Source organism: Trachinotus anak, unplaced genomic scaffold, assembly GCF_046630095.1.
Source record: "Trachinotus anak isolate AG129_WGS33_773 ecotype Australia unplaced genomic scaffold, CSIRO_AGI_Tana_v1 ptg000028l, whole genome shotgun sequence".
NCBI lineage: Eukaryota > Metazoa > Chordata > Actinopteri > Carangiformes > Carangidae > Trachinotus > Trachinotus anak.
The window spans coordinates 12938468-12959926 of NW_027273879.1; the positions used below are offsets into that span (position 1 = coordinate 12938468).

Consider the following 21459-nt stretch of genomic DNA (forward strand, 5'->3'; position numbering starts at 1 on the left):
AGGTTCTGTTCCTCCAGACCACAGTCAAGCATTGCTTGCCAGGGGAAGGGAAAGTGTGAACAGGGACAAATCATTCAGGGCCTGAACCACCTTGATGTGAGCAAAAACTGTAAAGCAATGATAAAATTTTGATTATAAGCAGTTATACTTTCAGAAACATTTATGATACACTCAAAATCCTCAATTCTACATTTTTTATTTAGATTTTCTAAAGCTAGTCTGCAGATAATTGCATGAAAACATCCACCACAAAGGTCACATTGTGCTCTGGCTTGGATGTGGCTCTGACCGTGGTCTGTGATCAGGACATTAAAAGCAGATTTAACAATTAATCTGTTTGGTGCACTTCAAACGAAGTCTGGTGCATTTGGTTCAGTTTGTTTGGGCTGGTCTGAAAGCTGTCATTCAAACCAGACAACCATCTGCTTTCAAACAGACTCTGGTGCGGTTTGTTTGCTGTGTGAAAGCTCAGCTGATCAGTCACTGGACTATGAGATTGTGGCATAAATTCAAAAGCTTAACTACTGTTAAATCAATCTGCTGATTGTCACTGGTGAAGAAAATGATCTTGTCGTCCACGTAAGTGATGTAAGATCATCTGATATCCATGGTAACGTGTATGCACATCACCACTGATACATCAGAAAGTGAAAAAGGGTCAAAGTAGAGGTGTGTTAAGCTTTGTGTATTTTAGCATTTCCTGCATGAAAAGTGAGTGAAATGATTCTCCCATAGTATTATGATTCAAAATGCATCTGTCCATCAGTATGTGTAAGTCCAGCTGCAGTCTCACACAATCACTTTTTTTTTTTCACGAGCTCTCTCTGACACCAGACAACATAAAACCCACCACTCATTAGGCGCAGCAAAGCCCTGCAGGCCCTGCTGTCAGTCACTGGAGTTTGATTTGACCACCTGCAGCGCTGATGATGCAAGGTGACAGTCACAAACATGTTCAAAGAATAAGCTATGGAATAAAAACTAATTGAATCAGAAGTAAAATTCAACAGTCCATCTTGCTAACTAATAAAAAACACAACAAAACAGCACAGATTTACTCTGAAGGGTCCAAATATAAAAACTCTGCCCTCAGGCATATTTGTTCCACACTTTGTCACAAATCTTACAGATGTAGCTGCACGGGTCTTTGCTGGCTCTACAGCTCCCGTTACTAGTGATGTGTTTTTTTTTGTTTTTTTTTTAGGAATTTGGGCAGAAAATGTAAAGCAGGCAATTATTATTATTTTTTTGACTATTTATCTTAGAGATGTTATAAAGAAAGGCTTCTGACATCTAAAGAGAGTCAGTCATGATGTGATGCAATATTTTAGCAGCAACCCACTCTGAACATATCATAAACCTTTGAGGGTGGTGTTTTTTGTTATACATAGTGACATGTGCTCTTGAATCTGTTAAGTAGCACTTAGCTAAGCACTGAGCAAGCGATCAATATGCTGCAGCCAAAATTGAAAACATTCACATTTTTGCTAAAATTGGGCCATGCTTGAAAGTCGGCCATTAGTCATTCAGCTAAAGAAAAAAAGAAAAAAAAATAACACAAGCAGCACACTGAGGACTCAACCACCCACTCTGCATTTAGTTCTCTCTGCTTCCTGTTGCTCATTTCACCGCACTCCTTTTCACTCTCGGGTCTCGACACTGACCAGCAGGAAGTGGCCCAGACAGGGCTGTAATTTTCTCCTCTGGCACATTAATTAGCAAGAGACTCACGCAAACAGATCAATATACAACATCACACAAATAAATATGTACTTTCACAAGTCTGACATTTTTTTTTCATGGCTTTATGACACATAAAGAGGTTTGTGTGCTCACATTCACTCACACACATCTGCGACTTTTGTTTTTTTGTTTTCTTCACTCGCTTGTTAGAGCAGAAAACTGATCTTATGAGTGTTGAAACCTGCAAAGACTGTTATGGTTTTGAATTGTATGTTTTGTTTGTTGCACTTTTTGTTCTCTTTCTGTTTCCCCCTCCCTTTTTTCTGTTTTTCCCTGCAGAGCTTGTGTGTGGCAGGGGCGTGGTGCAGCACTGGCAGCCTGACCCACCTGCAGCCCATTAGTCATTAAGCCAGTTTAAAACACCCGGTTCATCACCCACTCTGTGCCAGATTATTCCATGCTCTCTCCCTGCATGCTGTTCCCCGGCTACCCAGTCTCCAGGTTCTCCGTCGCTCTGTTTCTCCTGCCAGCCAGCCTCCTGCCTCCTTTTGCCTGCTTTGTTTTGGACTGTTTTTGCTCGTATTATTAAAGAAGTCTTCAGTTCCCGTTCTCCTGTCTCTGTACGTCTCTGCTCCGGGGTCCTAACCTTATAGGGAACCTAACAGAATAATCTGGCCAAGTATGGACCCCGCAGAGATGGAGAGGGTAAGACAAGCCCTCACTGCGCAAGGAGTTTGTGTTGGGCAACATGAGAGTGCCCTCAGCGAAATTATGGACAGACTACTCCATTTGACCGCAAGTATTACTCGGCTGGACAACCGTTTGAACCAGGTCTCCGCTCAGCTTTCCACACTGCCACCTCCAGCTCCTACCCAGGATCCTCCTGTTGTTTCTCCTGCTCCAGCTGTTTCATCTACCCTGCCCAGTCATCCCCGTGAGCCCTTTATCCCCACTCCAGACAGGTACTCAGGTGGTTTAGGGTCATGTAGTCAGTTTCTCCACCAGTGTTCTCTAGTATTTGACCAGCAGCCGTTAACCTATTCCTCGGAAAAGTCGAAGATAGCCTTTGTTTGTAGCTTACTTTCTGGGAAGGCATCTGCATGGGCTGTGGCCATGGCTAAAGCTGGCTCACCATCCTGGCAGTCTTTCCAGTTGTTCAGTGACGAATTTCGTCGAGTTTTTGACCATCCTCTTCAGGGTAGGGAAGCCGGTAATAGACTTCTCTCCTTGCGCCAGGGATCTCTCTCAGTCGCAGATTACTCTGTAGACTTCCGCATTCTCGCGGCTGAAAGTGGGTGGGATGAGAGGGCCTTACAGGGGGTTTTTCGACGTGGGTTAAGTGAAGAACTTAAGGATGAGCTAGCTGCTCGGGATGAGACCTCCTCTTTAGAGGAACTTATTTCCTTAGCCATCCGTCTTGATAACCGTCTCAGAGAAAGATGCAGGGACAGGGTCGTTAGCCAGAAGGTCCCTTCCCTTCTGTTCAAGTCTCCCCCCACCCCAGTTCCCATGGATTCCTGTCCGCCTCTGGTGCCACCCTCTCACCCAGCTGCCTCATCCTCCTCCAGTGATGGGGAGCCCATGCAGTTGGGGAGGATGAGGCTCTCCCCAGCGGAGCGTCAGCGGCGCTTCCTGAACAAGCTCTGCATTTACTGTGGACAAACGGGTCATGTCCTCACCAGCTGTCCCGTTCGGCCCGTAACCAGAGACTGGCGGATTTTCACCGCTCTCCAGCCCCCCAGTATCAGCCCGGTCAGCAGGTCTGGCTATCTTCCCGTGATCTTCCTCTCCATACTGAGTCCCGGAAACTTACTCCCAGGTACATTGGTCCTTACGTCATTGACCGTGTCATTAACCCCAGTGTGGTGCGGCTAAGGCTGCCGCCGTCCCTCAATATCCACCCAGCATTTCATGTGTCACTCCTCAAGCCTGTCTCCACTAGCCCTCTCTGCCCTCCGGCCGAAGCCCCTCCGGCCCCCCTGATCATTGACGATCACCCTGCATTTTCTGTCCGGCAGCTGTTGGATGTACGGAAGCGAGGCCGGGGTTTCCAGTTCTTGGTGGATTGGGAGGGGTATGGACCTGAGGAGCGCTCTTGGGTTTCTCGCTCCCTTATTTTGGACCCTGCACTCTTTAATGACTTTTACGCTAGGTACCCGGACAAGCCTGGTAGGCCGCCAGGTGGCGTCCCTTGAGGGGGGGGTACTGTTATGGTTTTGAATTGTATGTTTTGTTTGTTGCACTTTTTGTTCTCTTTCTGTTTCCCCCTCCCTTTTTTCTGTTTTTCCCTGCAGAGCTTGTGTGTGGCAGGGGCGTGGTGCAGCACTGGCAGCCTGACCCACCTGCAGCCCATTAGTCATTAAGCCAGTTTAAAACACCCGGTTCATCACCCACTCTGTGCCAGATTATTCCATGCTCTCTCCCTGCATGCTGTTCCCCGGCTACCCAGTCTCCAGGTTCTCCGTCGCTCTGTTTCTCCTGCCAGCCAGCCTCCTGCCTCCTTTTGCCTGCTTTGTTTTGGACTGTTTTTGCTCGTATTATTAAAGAAGTCTTCAGTTCCCGTTCTCCTGTCTCTGTACGTCTCTGCTCCGGGGTCCTAACCTTATAGGGAACCTAACAAAGACACCTCTAACATAACAACTTTTCCCATCCCAGTTCTGTGAAACAAGTTGATAATTTATGCAGGAGTTTGTGAGGAAAATGACAAGGAGGAAAATGCTAACTTGATGGCGGGTGAGGAGGTGAGGGCGACAAAGGGCTGTAAACTTTGCAGAAAGAGCTGAAGGTGGCTGAATCTGTAAGACTGAGGTGAACTTTAGGTGACTCTGCAATGCAACCTGATGAACTCAATTATAAAATAATGCTCATGGGTCAAGACACTATTTAAGTGTATGCTTGGCATTTCTGTTCATTACTTTTTCTTTTAAATTTATCTCCAAACTGTCAGGACCAACTTACAGTCGAGACCCAAAAATCAAAATGTGTGTCCCCACCTTAACACAGACAGACAGACAGACAGACACACACACACACAAACACACACACACACACACACACACACACACACACACACACACACACACACACACACACACAGACAGCTGTTGTGTTTCCAGTGAGTGAGTTTCTCACAGAGCTATCAGGGTGAGCTACATGGAGGTCATTGCAGTGTGGACATGGAGCTGTGACCCTGTCCTTGGAGATGGCTTGTAAATGGACTGAAGCACATTTTCTGACTCTCATGAATACACTAAGCAGCCTTTAAATCTGCTGAAAATAGTAGGGAAAGTGATTTGATGTGTTTGTGTGGGTGCACAGTCTGCTTTTGCGTCAGTTTGTATGCCAGTAAAGAGAGACAATGAGAATCGGAGTGAGTCCTTGGGGCCATAACACAGCTCATCTGTGCTGAAAAAAGTGGAGCGACACTGCCAGATCACCTCCAGGAAAGGGCCAATCGGAGAGTGAAGAAGGTGAAACGGTCACCAAGGACTTCGGAAGCCTTTGCAGAAATGGTAAAGTGTCAGGAGAGCAGATAGAAAACATACATCTGCATTGCATTGTGGGCTGATGGTCCCCTCCAGGGTTTGTGAAGCAGCATGTAGTGCCCAACAGAGATGACAGTGGAGGCTGAAAGACTGCTGCGCCAAACACAAAGGGACCTTCACTGAAGGGTGAAGGCACCGTTTTCTGTTATATTAGACTTGAAAATGAGGAGGCATTAAAAAAAAAGACTCAAACTTTACCAGCATCTTCATAAAAGCAAAAATCACTGTCACACAATAATGTTTTTTTACAGTCCATCAGTCTGTACTTACTCATCTCTAAGGTGTGCAACACAACACTGATTTTTCTTTTTTTTTTTTGTATAATTATTGTCTAAGTTATGTTTTCATGGTTGCCGTACCTTAAAAGGATCTTAATGCAATAAATATTATAAATTATAAATGCTAATGATGATGTCAAATAGGAAAACATTTACAGTTTATGTGATGTAGAATAATTTCTTACTTCATTTACCATTTTCATACGTTTTTTAAATTTTCTTTTTGCCTGAACTCGCTGCACACAGAATCTGTTACCAATCACCTCTATGAAGAAGAGAGCATCTTATGTCGCATACATAATGATCTAATACTAGATCACCATATTAATAGCATCTCTCTTTAAACGCAGAAAACCAAAACATTTAAACTTCAGTTTTTAATCCACTAAGAAATAAGACCATCTTTGCCTTTCATAACTGGACTTGTTTGTTTGTAGGCTTATCCGTTTGTATGAGGTTAATCATACTGACATTACATGAACAAGAAGCTTTAATGAGGTTTGATCCACTTACTGAAAGGAAAGGTTTTGACACAATGATGAGAAATTCAGCAACACAACAAAATGAAATCTGTTCATCTTGAGCAAATGAGGTGTATCTTTTATTTATCAAACTGCTGGCATATACCACTGATTATTTTTAATTCACAGGAAACCACAGTGATTCTAAGAAATCTCAAAGTCATGAAATTAGTTCCCAACTTAACTCACCCAGCCTTTAATCTTTTACCACAAGGGACAGTGGCATCACCTGCATTGTTAATGAGTATTTCAGGCAGTACTTGAGATTAATTAACCTATAATGGAAATTGGAAGAAGAAAAAAAACTGTTTCTGAGTCCCGACTAATAAACTCTGCCTGTGTAGATTAAATTTACAAAAACAAAAGTAGTACTTTTGTTTATCTGAAGAACCTTCTGAAGTTTCAACATCATCACTTACTCTAATCTGGCACAGATTATTATTATTTTATCTCATATGTTTCAAATAATTTTCCTCAGATTCAGTACTTATGCTAAGCACAATCTTCGCTGTACCATTACTTTCTACTATATGGAATTTTTGACCACTAGTGGTGCTACAGAGCAATGTTTGCTTTACTCCACCAGAGGCCTGCACTACGAAGTAAGTTCAACATACCCAGGATATCTTTTCATTTACTGGCTTCACTATACCCAGCAACTGCAGTCCTGCGCAACAGTCACACAATGCTGGTTATTAACTCAGCAGGTTAACCCAGGCTTTCCCAAGCATGTCACATACAAGGGGTGATGATCACACACATGGACAAATCTACTGGCTGCAGAGCTGCATATTTTACAAATGAAGAGCAAACTTTAATATAACCAAAATACAAAGTTCAACACATAATCCAAAAGCAACACAACTGCAGCTGCCAAATCGCCGACTCTGTGAATGCGTATAATAATAGATTTATAATATCACTGCCTCATCATTAGGGCAAGTAGATCTGACTATAATTCCACTTTAGTACTCCATTTAATTAATGTGCTTGGATGTGTTGTTATAGCATTTATCACAATTCTAGCCTCATTCTTTCAGCTGCAACTCTGTCAGTGTCAGACCGACTTGGAAGCAAATAATAATAATAAATATAAAAACATAATTCAAAGCAGTGAATAGACTTTCTATCTTATCTTATAAGTACAATGGCGTTAGTGCTTCAGTCAGTTTCTCTTGAAGGATGTTATCAGTATGCAAAAGCACAATGGAACGGTTTTGACATTACTTGCAGCCAACAGGACAAAACTGAAATGAAGAAGACAGGAGGGGGCCCTCCCACACAGGAGTACACTCCTGCTGAGGAGCTGGCCCTCTGCAATAATGGGGGTCACCATAAAAAATTGACATGGAAAGCCAAAGCGGTCGTCCGGTCTCTGAACACTCTTGCTCTCCTGCAAAGGGAACTTCTATGAATGGTGAGGCCATTTTCCAAGAGAATTGATTGGTCTGTTCTTTTGTATGCGTTAATCTGTTATTTCAAACATAACCTGCTCTAGAGCAGGTTAAGTGTGCAGCATAAGTTACTGTGGCTTTGTACATCGGGACGAGGTGAACCACCATCGTAACCCTGAAAAGCAAGGTTTAAACATTACTAACTACTAAAAGTCCTGCTTTGTAGTACAGGCCTCAGGTACAGTAGCTTTACCTTAACCAAGATCTTTAAACATCAGGGAGAGTCTCATCATTTCCTCTGTATTGTTGATGTGTATTCCAGTCAGCGCTTGAAAATCTCACAGAGATGGAAATAGGAAGGAAAGTGTCTGTTTTACAAGTGTGGACTGAACAAAATGATGAAGAGGACATTCATTTTTAAAGTAACTAAATCACCTTTAAAAAAGGAGCTATCCAGCTGAGTCATTAAGTTGAATGGCAGTGAACAGGAGAAACTTGTCACTTGTCAAAGACACCAAATGTTAACATCACTCAAAAAGAAACAAGACACTTTTTTCAAAACACAGCCCATAAATTCGAGTCAAAATGTCCCAGATTCCAGACTATTTGCTGTCAGTTCGACTGTGGTAAACTGGAGTCGACCCTGTCAATTACTCACCATCTCTCTGTTCAAATACTCGATGAATTTCATCCCATGAGGTTTATTCTCATGTTGCTAATATTTGATGTTTGCTTTGTTAAGTTTTAGTTATTTTTCGAAATGTGAGAACACACAAAGCGCGTCAGTTACACAACCTTCACTTTTTTCTCAACCTTTTGTCAATTTTTTCATCTTTTCATTTCTCTCACTCCGCCCAACAGGGCTGACAAAAAAAGAATCATACAGAGCACATGTGTCTCACACGCAAACAGAACACAGCCACATCTGTAGACACATGTTGACACACACAGTCGCTTGATCTTTCTCTCAACCTGCGTGCACACGAACACTGACACACACACAAATCCAAACCCCTGAGCAGATCAAGGCTTATCCACCCACAGTGGTGGTAACCCTGCAGGATGATGAAGGCTTGGATCCAAAGTACCAGCTTATATCTGCAGATCAATGGCTGACCTCCCAACCAGCTACGGTCAGGCCGACCAGCACTACACAGCTTAAAGCCCAGCCAAAGGCACTGCTCCAAGCTGCATGCTGAATATTATATCAGTCTAATGATTCTCCCCTGAAGCCCAGACTCTTGTCAGTTTGTCAGTTAGTTTTTTTTTCTCTGTTGCTCTCTCTAGGTCTTTGTCACGCTTTTTTTTCTTCACTGTCTCAAACTCTGTATTTCTGCTTGAAGGCGACCTGTTCTGGGAATGAAAGCACATAACACAGCAATATTTTTGGAGGAGCAGAAGGTGAATTTTAACATTCTGTAATGTAACTATCATTCCTATTGCAAGTACTTTGAAATGTATGAAACCAGGAATGACACTGTCACTCTTAGAGACTATGTAGGTTTTCTGTCAGACATCAAGATGCCTCAAATGTCCTTGTCCAAAGGCATTGCTGACTGGCTACAGAAAATACAATTTAAAGAAAACACACATATTTTAATATTATGCAGGCTCAACAAACTTACTAATACAAATGAAATTAGGGGCGGGCAATCTGGCCAAAAGATCACGTCACAATCTTTCTAAGTCATGTTCTGCTCAGATGGAGAACTGCTTCATGTGGTACTACACTCAGCTTGCTGAAGCTGCAAGGCACAACAAGGACTGCAGTCGCCAGCTGCAGTTAGCGGGCTAGCTGTTTAACCATTAACAATGGGCTGGTTAGCAGCAACTGAACATTAAATTAAATATCTAAATAAAAGCACCTTTTAATGATGTGATCTGTACAGTTCATCTGAAAAATAGATCATAGGTCATATGACAAAGTAAGATCGTCTACAATATGCTTTTACGATTTGATGTACTTCTCCTAGCAGGTTAACCACACCCACCTCAAAATAGGTCAGAAAATACATCAGACCTTGATGATGCTTTGTTCATTGAAGGGTGTGCCTTTTGTGGTGTGGTGAATTTCACAAATACACATCTAATTCTTCCCAAATTTCACATTTGATGAAAGTGTCACACTGAAGACGTCATAGTCATCGTGCCACCTACTTAAAACAGGAAATAACACTAGAGTTACAATCATTTTTTGATTTACATGGAATTTTCTAATAGGTTGTACATATAATTTTTACATGTTTTCATTTTATACAGTATATGTATATATTTAACATACTGTATGTATAATTTCAATATATGTACATATGTATGTTACATGTGTATATGGAATGGTAATTGTGTTATATATCATTTGCCTTTAAAAGAAAGTTATGTAAGCTATTACAGTGCCCCACTATTTTGAGCAAGCAAGAGGGAGAAAGCTAAAGTAGGAAAAGAGCTACAGCAGTAAAAGTGCCACAAACCCTCAGTCAACAGGAGCAGGGGTAACAGGCTTTCACAGATACCACCAACTGCCACAATCAGGTGGTGGTGAGCTCTCTCCTTCCACCGTACAAACAGATCCTTGCTACTCATTTGATTTTTTTTTCGGCCAAAGGAAGGTACAGAACTGTGTTTTGATGTCATCTCAGATAGTGCTTCCCTTTAATTGACTGCCTGTAAGTCGCCCCAAAGTTTCCTTCCCCTGTTTGCACACACAGATTAAGTTTTAATGATTCAAAATTTGGGAATAAAACCAGCTGTGACACCGTTCACATGGACTAAATCATTACTCAAACATATTCTGTTCTCGTAGGGCAAAGAACAAATGCTTTTTTACTTTGAATTAACGAGTAGAAAAAACATTTTAGTTGCTTCCCTTGGTTTTTGTCTCGTACACTCTGAATCCCTGTTCATTGTTTGTTTGTCTGTGTCTCAATCTTTGTGCATATCTCTAACCCCACTGTGAGTGAAGCAATTTCTTTTATATGTGAGATGAGTTAGTGCATTTTGTCTGTTTTTGGGGCTGACTGTCGGTTTCTAAAACGGGCTCCCGATGTATGGCAACTACAACATTTCATCATTTCTCTCTCTCTCTGCGTATTTCATTGCCTCCAGTCCACATTAAAATATGCATGATTTTGAGTTTGTGTTACAGCTGTCAAGTCTGTGGGATCAAACTAATCAAAGTAAATCCTTATGAGAAACATCAAGGATAAACAAGCGATTAGAAGGCCAAGCTTATGATTGTCTGGGAGAGAGTTAGAGATGCCAACCCACAGTTAGCCAGCAGAGCTTATTCTGCCAGGACAGCTTCACTACCTAATCCCACCCTGTTTGTCACCGCCTCTAGCCCTAAATATATCATCTTCAACTCACATTGCAGGAGCTGGAGTTATCAGTGTTACAGAAGTTGGAGTAGAAGTGTTGCCTGAAGATCTTAACAACAGCGTGATGAGTTAGGGTATTGCATCAGCAGTCCCAGAAAAAAAAAAAAAATCTCCTCTGGCTCATGACAGGGCCATTAAGGTGGGGCTCCGTTTGATTTCTGATCAAATGTGATATCTGTTTTAATCTTGAGTGTAGTCCTTGAGCAGTGTCCCATTTGGCTTTAGCAAAATTATGAGACAATTCCCAATTGCAATCCATATTGTTCAGGTTGAGGTTTCAGACGTCAAGGCTGATGGCTGATCATACGCTGCATAGTACATTCAGAACATAATGGCTGTAATGGCAGTCAAGTCAAATGAAGATTATTTACACAGCTTTAAATCATAAGTTTGTCCCAGAGGGCTTTGCAATCTGTATAGCACACACCATGCCTCTAATGGCAGTGGTCTGAGAACAAATTCAAGAGCAACCACTCATTACTTGTTATTTGTTATTTGAGTGTTTAACACATTAGTACTGTGTCAATGTGTTTTAAAGCGTTACTCGGAGAGTGCCTCATTATTTTCAACAGGAAACTATTTGTTAGTATTCAAGGACAACATGATCCTATGATTGTTAGCCTCATTTGTGAAATTAAAACCCCACACAAACTGTAGTTATTAAATATGGCAAAAAAATGAAAATAACTAGGGGTCAAATTTTCACGTAGCATGTACCATCATGTACAGTTTGGCTTCCAGAAGTGATGCTGAAAATTCTCAAAAGTAATTTTCAACTAATATCAAAGAGGTCTAAGATCTTTTAAAAATTTGAGATATTTTATTCTGGTTTGTGTGCGGCATCATTCAAGTGAAAAAAAGTGGTTTAGTTTGGCTTCTGAGAAACATCTTGTTAGTTGTTAGTTAGTGATAGAAATGTCTAGTCTTTTCTTGCTTTTTCTTCCACTCCTCTTGTCTCAGCTATGGAGGTTTTTCATCACGATGATTAATGAGACCTGAAGGACAGTCAAGCAAACCTCCAAATGTAACAATTTTCAATAGGCTTTCACCTGAATGCGAACAGACGCTGTGGCACATTCAAAGATTTAATTGATACCTTTTAAGTTTGAAAATTGTTAGTACAGAACCATAGACTTTGCTTCAAAGTTTACATCAAAAATGCGAGTGACTGATTCCTGTTTGAATCAGGGCTGCTTCAAAACAACATTCCTGTCAATATTTGGCTTCAATTATGTTTACACTATAAAAAGATATGAATGAAGCAGCCCTGTCTCCTATAAATTATATTTATATCCTACAAATGTGCAAAAGCAATTACATTTTGTCAGAAATGTAATGAAGAAATGTTTTTAATTAACAAAGTTGCAAATTGTTGATAGCCTACGGAACGTAACAACAAAATGTTCACTGATGACAAATTCAATTTGTTTTCTCAATGATGAAAATTTCTTCATCTTTGTTGTTTTGTTCTGACAACAGTCATGTGCTTGAAATTGGTTCTGATACTTTCGCTGCCATTTGCTGTCTCAACACATAATTGGAGTGACTGTTTTGTCATTGGGCAACTTTATGAAAGAGGCTATGGACAGACATTAAGCCGTCTGGATACCAAACCATCAGCCAATATTTGCACATTACTGAGATTCTTTTGGAAAAACTGCTTGTCTCAGTTTACACTTGACTGGCCATACAGCTTCAGCTATGGGTATAAATGTTTTAAGAGGCTCAGTATTATACTCAATATTTCTTTATTATTAGTAGCCATAATGTCATACAATCATTATCGTAAAAATAATAGTATTACCTACTTCTGGGTGTCAAGATAAACTGATTTACCTCCACAGACTGAAAGGCATCAGAGATACAGGTACATCAAAATGATTGAATTTTATTAAATTGTATTATTTTTGTATTGGATTGTGAAGCGGGTATCCTGATACAAGTTGAAGCATCTACGATGAGTAGATACACCTCCCCATCTACCGCACACACTTCACTAATTCTAACACAGGAGCAGACATGGAGCACTGCTCTCTTGGGAAGACCCACTCCAGCTTCCTTCACTCTCTCTGCTGCCCTTATAAAAAGCCTGCAAGACATTCACAAGTTCAAAGCAACCAGAGAGAAAAACCAAAGCGACCTCTGGCCCTGTCAGTACTCAAAGTCCTGAAGGCATGTGTCACTCTGAATGGTACGGCACATTTGTATGACCCTCTGCCAAGCTGTGGGATCACAAAAATTCCTTGGGGACACGCAGCCTTTCCAAAGGCAGATGGACAGAGCAAGTGCAAAGAAAAAAGTGAGGACGGACAGCAGGGAAGTGGGAGAGCAATGCATTCTGGGCTTCCGATGTCCAATAAATTCATCAGTTTAGACACAAATTCAAGAGGAGAAAAGTGATGGAAAATCATTATGGTAGAAAATTCAAGGATTCAAATTACTTGCTGCAGGGAAGTGGTGATTGCTTTGTGGTGGCAGGGCCCAGCAGAGAGGGGGATCTACATAGTGAACAGTCTCCCCAGGCCACAAATCACTAATTACTTATTAATGAGTGAATGAGTGCTTCCAAGTAAACACTGGTGAGCAGGTCAACTGAGCGAAATGAAAGGAGCTGGGTAAGGAAAGGCAGAGGATGGTAAGGAGACTTTGAACTTCACACTGAGACAGAATTGAACTTTAATTGAAGGTACGAGTTTTCTTGATATGTAGATCTCAAAACAGGTAGAGGTTCTTGCCAGCGTTTAAGCACAAAGTGGAGGAACATGTCAAACTCAGAGAAAGCAAGAGTATAACAGAAAAGGAGAGCACATGTAGTGTAAGAGAAAGGTTAAATAACACAAGAAACCAAGACAGAGCGGCAGATACAATACAAGCAAAAGTACAGATAAGAACAGAAATGGAAATGGAAAAGAGACATGCCTATCTTGGTTGACCTTTACCAAGAACTGAGTCACAGAGGAGTGCAGTCAAGATAAGGCTAGTACACTGAGGAGAACATCTTTATTCTAACCTTTTCTTCTGCTGATATTTCAACAAACAATGGCCAATAACAATCAGCCAGGTCACACGACCTGTAAACTTGAGCTGCGTTAAGAAGCAGAATCACTGAAACACTGAAGTGGCCTCAGCTAAATCCACTTCTTTATTCATAGCCCAACACCGGACCTGGCTCCTTCACCTGCTCAGTCTCTGAATAATAAAACAACTCATGCTGGCTGTTTGGGCTGGCACAGCATGAAGAATCTCATAGTAATACCTTCACACGCTCAGATATTAGAAATTCATTTGCATTCATCAGCAACACCGGCCCCAGGGGGGATCTGTGGAAATATGTCGGATTGTTTAGTCAAAATTACAATACAGCTGGGGCAATTTATCTATTGAAAAGCCTGTTAATTTGTTCAGGAGGAAATGGTGTTTTCATTTGCATGTTGAATAAGGAGTAGCTGGAGAGCCCTTTCCGAACCTGCTGCACCACTCTCTCCATGGCTAATGAGGCAGGGAGCAGGGAATTACTGATTCCAGCGGGAGCCTTTAGCTTGACAAACACACCATGACTTTACAGTTGGCACAGAGCAGGTCCAGGCATGTATGTGTGTGAGCGTCAGTATGAGTCTGCAAGTGTGTATATGTGAATATTCATGACCTTGTGTGTTTACAAATGTCATTTTTCAAGTGGTGGAGATTAAAAGCCTGTAATTACCTCAAAATTATTACGTTAGATTAGCGTAAATTAGATAAAATACAGCCAATTACACAATAAGGCAGATAGAAGAAAAATTACCAACAAAATAGCCCAAAATAGCCTTTGGTGAAGTGGTCTGATTTTTCTTTGCAGCTAAAGTAAAGAGCTGGCCAGGCATCGATAATTGAACTGTATGATGACGAGGACAGATTTTACATTTTATCATTCAAACGTTCCATTCGTCTTTCAACTCAACATTATCATACAACATTATATCAGTTCATCAACACTATACCCGCCTTCATCTAGAAGCACTATAGTGGCTGGTATAATTTCATAATCTGATGAATTGAATGAAAGGCTATTTTGATTCTTGACAATCAGCTAATGAAAAGCAGAACAGCACTGAGTGAAGGGCTAAAACCTAAAGACAAAGATACATATAATGATTTTAAAGAACTAAAAGAAAAAAGAAACGTTACTTATTGTTATGAATTTATCTTATTTATCTCATGTAAAGGTAGCTTTTAACTCAAAATTATGAATGACAGAAAAAAAAAGAAGAAGAAAACAGTAAACTTGTCTTAACTGAGACTGTCGTGCTGTAACAAAACAACCCCAACAGAAGGAGGTTGGGGTGGATGGATGGTCGACAAAACACAGGACTCCCATTTGAAACCAATAGTCAATGCTGTTTCTTTTAATCATGATCCTTTACTAAACTGCGAGTTTATTATTGTAACCATGACGATGAAGGTCCTAAGCTTAACAAAGCATGTATTTGAATCCAAACCACAATCTTTACACAACCTTAACCTCGTCTCGATTATTGTTAGCGTGATGAAGGTCCAACACTCTACAGCTTCTGTTTTTTTAAGTCATTATGGGGGGCTGGTGATATCAATGAAATATTCGATTCCACCTAATAAAAAAAGTAAAGTATTCAAAAACTGAGTTATAACTTATTACCAGTTAATAAAAGTGTTTTCATGCATTGCAGTGACCTGATTTTTCCATAAACTTGAGTTAGATGATTAGTTTAAACCTCAGGTAAATAATCTGAAAAGGCAAGTAGCAGCTAACAGGAGATTTTCTTTGTGTGTGTAACATCAGAGCAGAAAGGGAGAAGGAAAACCGTTGGTGTTTAGTGCTTATACTTATTTATGAGCTGTAACATCGAAGCCGTTTTATTGATACCAAAAATAACTTTTTACACCAACCCTAGCCGTGCTCTTTCTTGTGCATAAAATTACTGCTCTGCATTTGGGTCACTGAGGCCTTTTTGCACAGGATTTAAGAACACTGAGATGTTGGAATAAGGCTTACACTAACCACTGTGACCCCCAAAAAAGTGAATAGTTCAGTTAAATTAAATGACATGAATGCATGACATCCTGCTGATTGTATATGGGGCTCACAAACAAAGCAGACTAATAACTGATGACATACATGAATGCATTGATGCATTGATTTGACGATTATTAGCCCTCAGAATCCTACTTCACCTAATCAAAGGAAATTACTTGATTTGTCTCAGTGTTATCACACAACACAACAGTGATAGCTTAGTTTGCCTTGTCGTTGGAGAAGAGGAAGCCAGTAAAATGAAATGCAACATCAAAACTGCCCATTACTTTGCAGGCATGTCTTGTTTCACTTTAAGATTTGTGGAGAATAATGGACAAATTCTACAGTATAACAATTCAAAGCACTCTGTCCAGGCAAATGCAAATAATTCTTTGTTAATTAGCCTGATTGCAAACAATAAATCAATAGGTTTACACTCTGTTATTTCCCCAAAGTCCTACAAAGTTTTGCAATTTTATTAATATCAGTGTAGAAAACTGTAAAAAGAATAAAATGTTAAATATAAAAAAAACCCCACTGATTCCATTTGACATTAGCACATGTAGGAATACAGACTGTCCAGAGAGATTCTCAGTACTCTTTTGTCACAAGTTAGACTGTGGTGGAGGAGGGGGTGGGCGTAGATAAGGGGGGGGAGAAAAGATAATGTGGAGGAGAAGGGAGTATAGACAGAGAAAATGAATAGTTAATGATGCCTTTGCTGCTGGGAGAAACACACTAGAGCTACTTGTAATGTAAGCTGTCCATAAACACACCCACACCAATGAATACGCTAACACCAGACGGCAGTATGCAAACACACACAGCGAGAGAGAGAGAGAGAGACAGGAGGGCTTCCGCGTGCAAACACACTGACTCAAAACGTCCGTCTTGAACAAGGATCAGCACAGATGCACACACTCTGCAGCTCCCACCTCCCCTGGACACGGAACATGAATTCACAGCATCATCAGGAGGACATGAAATGCTTAAAGGGTATTTTAAAGTGAAGTTTTTGCTTTATCAGGAAATCCAACGGCTGACACAAGATTAATCATCAGCGTTCGGATGTTCAGTCACAGAGTTTGGTAAGCTGGCCGTCAAGTACTGTAAAGTAGCCTGTGATTTTAAAACACTTTGAGGTTTTAATCTTTTGGTTGCTAATGAGGTATTTTGGTTGAATTTTAAGTCCACGCTATCCCAGCGGAAAACATAAAAAAGATGAACTTCTGAACGATCCGGGTGCAACACTGGTGCAAAAAGGCACCAAAGGAAAAAATACCGGCTTTAAAGCCCCCCATTTACACACATGCTGACAAATGTGATAAACACACACTGTGAACACTAATACTTCACGGGAGTTCATCATCACTGGAGTGAGAGAAAAAGCAATGAGGCTTTTTGGCAGATTTCCTGCTTACCCAGGGTTGACAAATTGCCAAGGCTCTCTGTCACAGCTCCACTTTGAGGCTGCTAACTGTTTCATCTGCCATGATTTAGATCTCAGGCATAAAAGTAGCCCAGCGGAAATGCATATTGCTTACACCTTAATTTGCATCAAACAACATGGAGCAATTACAGTCACTTTGAATGGTAATTTGTACGAGACAAAGCTCAATGAATCAATAACTACTTTGCTGTTGTTGTGTGGAATCACCTCGGATAAAAATTTTCCTAAGACAGGCAATTTTGAAGGTAAGTACATGAAACAATTTTCATAAATAACACAAAGGCATAATTAGGGCAATCTCCTCCAGACTGTCATAGATACAGTTTAGAAAGTATTTAGCAGTCCAATATCTGCCTCTCTCCAAAATAATTTGGAAAGTTACAATAAGCCCAAACAGACCTTATCTATAAAACACTTTATCCACTGCAATTATTAAGAAATATGAATAAAGAAAAATATTTCATCTACAGCAGCCAGTAAAGCTCTCCTAAAAGAAGCATAGCTAAATGTGGCTAAACCCCTTGTTTTGAGGGGTCAGAAGATGATCATTCATGTAAGCAAAATTTAGGGTAAAAGTAAAAATAGAAACGAAAATCTGAAAACGTGATACCAACTCATCAACATGGCCCTTTAATTGTAATATTTTGTTCTCCGCCTGCAAAAAAAACTTTGAAATAAATTCCAGGAGGTTTCAGGTCAGTCCAGAGCTGTGGTGTGCAGAAAGCTCTTCCTTTGTTATTAAAAATGTGTTATTTCACAAAAAAAAAAAAAAAGAAAAATGTCCACAACAGCAAAGGAGGTTAAGGATCTGCGTGTTCTCTGTGTTGTCTGTACACACAATAAAGCCACGGTAATTGATTAAACAAGGGCTCTGTTGGTGACCACTGTCTTGTTTACATGTCTTTTCATTAGTGATATTATGTTTTTCTGATCAGCGAACAAATGACCTAAATAAACAGGCTAAATAACACAAGTGCTGCTGGGAGGCAGGAAGGTAGTGTCATGGCAATGTCATCAGTGGACTGGAGCATGGTGTGGCAAATCAAATGCTCATCATACACACATTTTCTAATCTCAAATGCCAGAGATTACTCCCTGACTTTTCCAAGTGCAGATTTGATTCGCTTAATCGAGCTGTTATAGGTGAAGTCTCCAAACCACAATAGTGTCTGGTGAGGATGTAGCTACATGCTGTACAGTAAAATATTTTAGAAAGAAAGAGGCATTGTGCATTAGTTCTATCCTGCATGATTCATTTCAGTTTATGACTCAGGTAAACAATGACTATGTGTTTCTTGAGAAAACTGTTGTATGCCTCATTGTAATTTCCCACTGAAATCACAGACAGGTATAGGGTAAATGTTGTTGTGCTTTGTCAGATCTCACTGGTGTTTTCTTTACTTTAAAATCTGACCATTTACTTCTTTTCAACTGCATATATGTCCAGAGATCTCTATTTAAATTGGAGACTGAAAGTGAGAGAGAGAGAGAGACAGAGAGAGAGGAGCAGCAGAGTAAACTGTGTCATCCTCCCAGGAGGCTCACTCACCTGAGGGTGAAAATTTGCACCGAGGAAAGCGTGGACAGAGCCAGGAAAGTTGAGACTGTTTCCCTCTGCCGGATGGGTTTGGAAGGCGCCATCACCACAAAGTTATTGTCCAGCTTGAGCTCCGACAGCGGCTGAAACAGCCTGACACTCCCAATGCGCTGCATAGGCGTATGCCCTGCAAAATATCCCATCGGCCTCTGCTGGTCTGTGCGAACAGAGCTGCCCTTCCTTGAATCCTCTGAACTGCAGTCTCCATTGTCCGTGGTTTGAACCATGTAGTAGAGCTCCACAGGAGTGCCCTGGGCCTGCTCAGAGACCCTCTGCCTCCCTGGCCTGACAGTGGGAGGGCTGAACCAGCTGGCCAGGGGCTCCAGCTCAGCAACACATAAACCCAACTCGCCTTTTAGCCTGCATGTGCCACGCACCTCTTGAGTCTCATGGAACGCGAACATCCTGACACAGGGCAGCTTGTGGATGGCGCTGTAATCATCCCAGTCCCTGCCTGCAATGTAGAACAACACTTGAACCTTTGGCCAACTGGGGTGAATCCTCTCACTGATAATATAGGTGTGAACCTTCCAGTTGAATGTAAACAGAGGTGATGATGAGGCAGATGTTGGCACTGATGATGAAGTGAAGGAGGGGGTATTGAAGGGCCCTGGCAGGGTTTGCAGCAGCTCCAGAGGGACAGGCTGCTGTACAGACAGCGGCCCATAGCTCGCATTGACAAAGGGCATCTGCCGAGCCTGGTGGATGAAGAAGGACTCTGTGCGAGCCTGCAGGCTGGAGTTCCTCATTAAGTCCTGGTTTGCCTCCTGCAGGAAGAAAGCTGACTCAGCATTGAGGATCCGGTAGCTGACAGGCAGATAGATTGGCGTGGGGCCGTACCTCTGCAGGCCCTCCAGGATCACCTTGCTTTCCACCACTGAAACAGAGAAAAAAATATGACAAAGACTACCCGTTAATCTTTGTCTCAACAACTGAGTTCAAAAAATTCTCAAAAACTCAGAATACTTGTGGTTTTGCATCATTTTACTTACAGCACAATGAAAGAGACTCATTGTCTAAATCCTGTAAACAAAACCTGAGCCAGGTGTGAAATCAAAGAGCAGAATGGGAAAAATTGGAGGAAATAAATCATGACCTGGACGGTGGCACTTCGCATTTAACACCACATTTGCATGCATTGCCTGCAACCTGAGGCAATCATATCTACAGTCAGTTCCAGCGGTGAATGTTAAATGGTTCGTTGGAACCATTTCCATATGATATCACTTTCATGAGCCGCTGGTCTAATTTAAAAGAATTTGTCAGACTCAATTCCAAACATTGGCGTCTTTCTGAGTCACTTGCTTATCAGGCTTGTCCACGTTCCCTCCTGCTCTCAATCCTTTTCATTATGACGCACTAACTCGATCTGTTTTGCTCTCTCCAATTTCTCCATCCTATCTTTTTTTTTTTCTCATATGATTTGATCTCCTGTCTCTTTCCTGCATTCCTGTCTCCGTCATTCAAAACCTACTCTTCGCTACTGTCAAGAACGGAAAGTTGTCATCACATTGCTTGTCAGACTCGTAAACTGTGTTCTTAATTTCTTACATTAGTAATCCTAACCAGGTTCTGAGTATATGGCGCATTCACACTGGAAAAATTGACAGAATCACAAACATTTGTGCTGCTGGTGTGCATGTTTGTCCTCAGTGCAATGCACAGAAGGAGAAGTAGGAGCCACACTCAGCTGTAAAACAGTAAAACAACTTGTGGATGCTTGTGAGACAGCTTGGGGAAGACCTTGGAAAGCAATCTCACTTTCTCTCTGTTAAGTTTAATTGGCAGATGCATTTAAATACTGCAGTTTGATTGATGTCATTTCGCTCACATAATGCATAATTTCCTGTGTGCACAGCATTTTACAGCTGCAAAAATAGTATGCCTTGACAATTAGTGCATAGAATATACTGTATGGAATTGGGAAAACTGTATTTTTTTTTCATTTATTCTTTGATCTACATAAATAAGGGAATCTGAAAACACTAATATTTTACTCTGTTATCTGTATTCGAGTTCTTACATCATTTTAGTATCAAGACAACATTAAACACTGATGCACTGAGAGATTTGACATATTTTGTTTAAAGGAAACTAAAAAGATGTTTTCAGAAAAAGCTGTTCATACCTCAATTAAAGACAGGGGTTTTCAAAGTCTGACATAACAAGATTCACATAAAGTTATTGTGTTATAATAAGTATATTGTTGCCATTGGATAACTGAGTTAATTACCATTAAAAGAATGCTGAATTAGCAGTTCCTGTTTGTAATGTACCATATACATGGGTTTCTCTGATACTGAAGAAAATGGACGGTCTGTTTGTCTTTTTCTTTGTATTTTGATTTATGGACGTTTATTTACAATGGACATATAATGATATTGGTCTACTTGGGGTGTGCAAATTCCTCTGGATATGAATATATGTGTATCATGTCTGTGTGTTCAGATTTGACTGAGTTATGATTCTGAGAAGAAATAAGAATTATTTTGACAAATTGCTGCAATTGAGTGCTAAGGGTTTTGAAGTACCATAATTGCCTCCATGAGCTGTGTGTCACAGCCACTGTAGTCTCTCATAGTCAG

At 41.0% G+C, this 21459-nt stretch overlaps 1 protein-coding gene across 3 annotated transcripts in view; it reads right to left on the bottom strand.

The window, feature by feature from the left end:
• The window catches only part of LOC139611625 (transmembrane protein 132C), a 137870-nt gene that overhangs the window by 75393 nt on the left and 41018 nt on the right, over positions 1–21459 (bottom strand). For all 3 annotated transcript variants that reach the window (XM_071466450.1, XM_071466448.1, XM_071466449.1), the window contains one exon: positions 18827–19751. In XM_071466450.1, the coding sequence (XP_071322551.1) occupies positions 18827–19623 (797 nt within the window). In that variant the 5' untranslated portion in view covers positions 19624–19751. The remainder of the gene's footprint in view (positions 1–18826; positions 19752–21459) is intronic.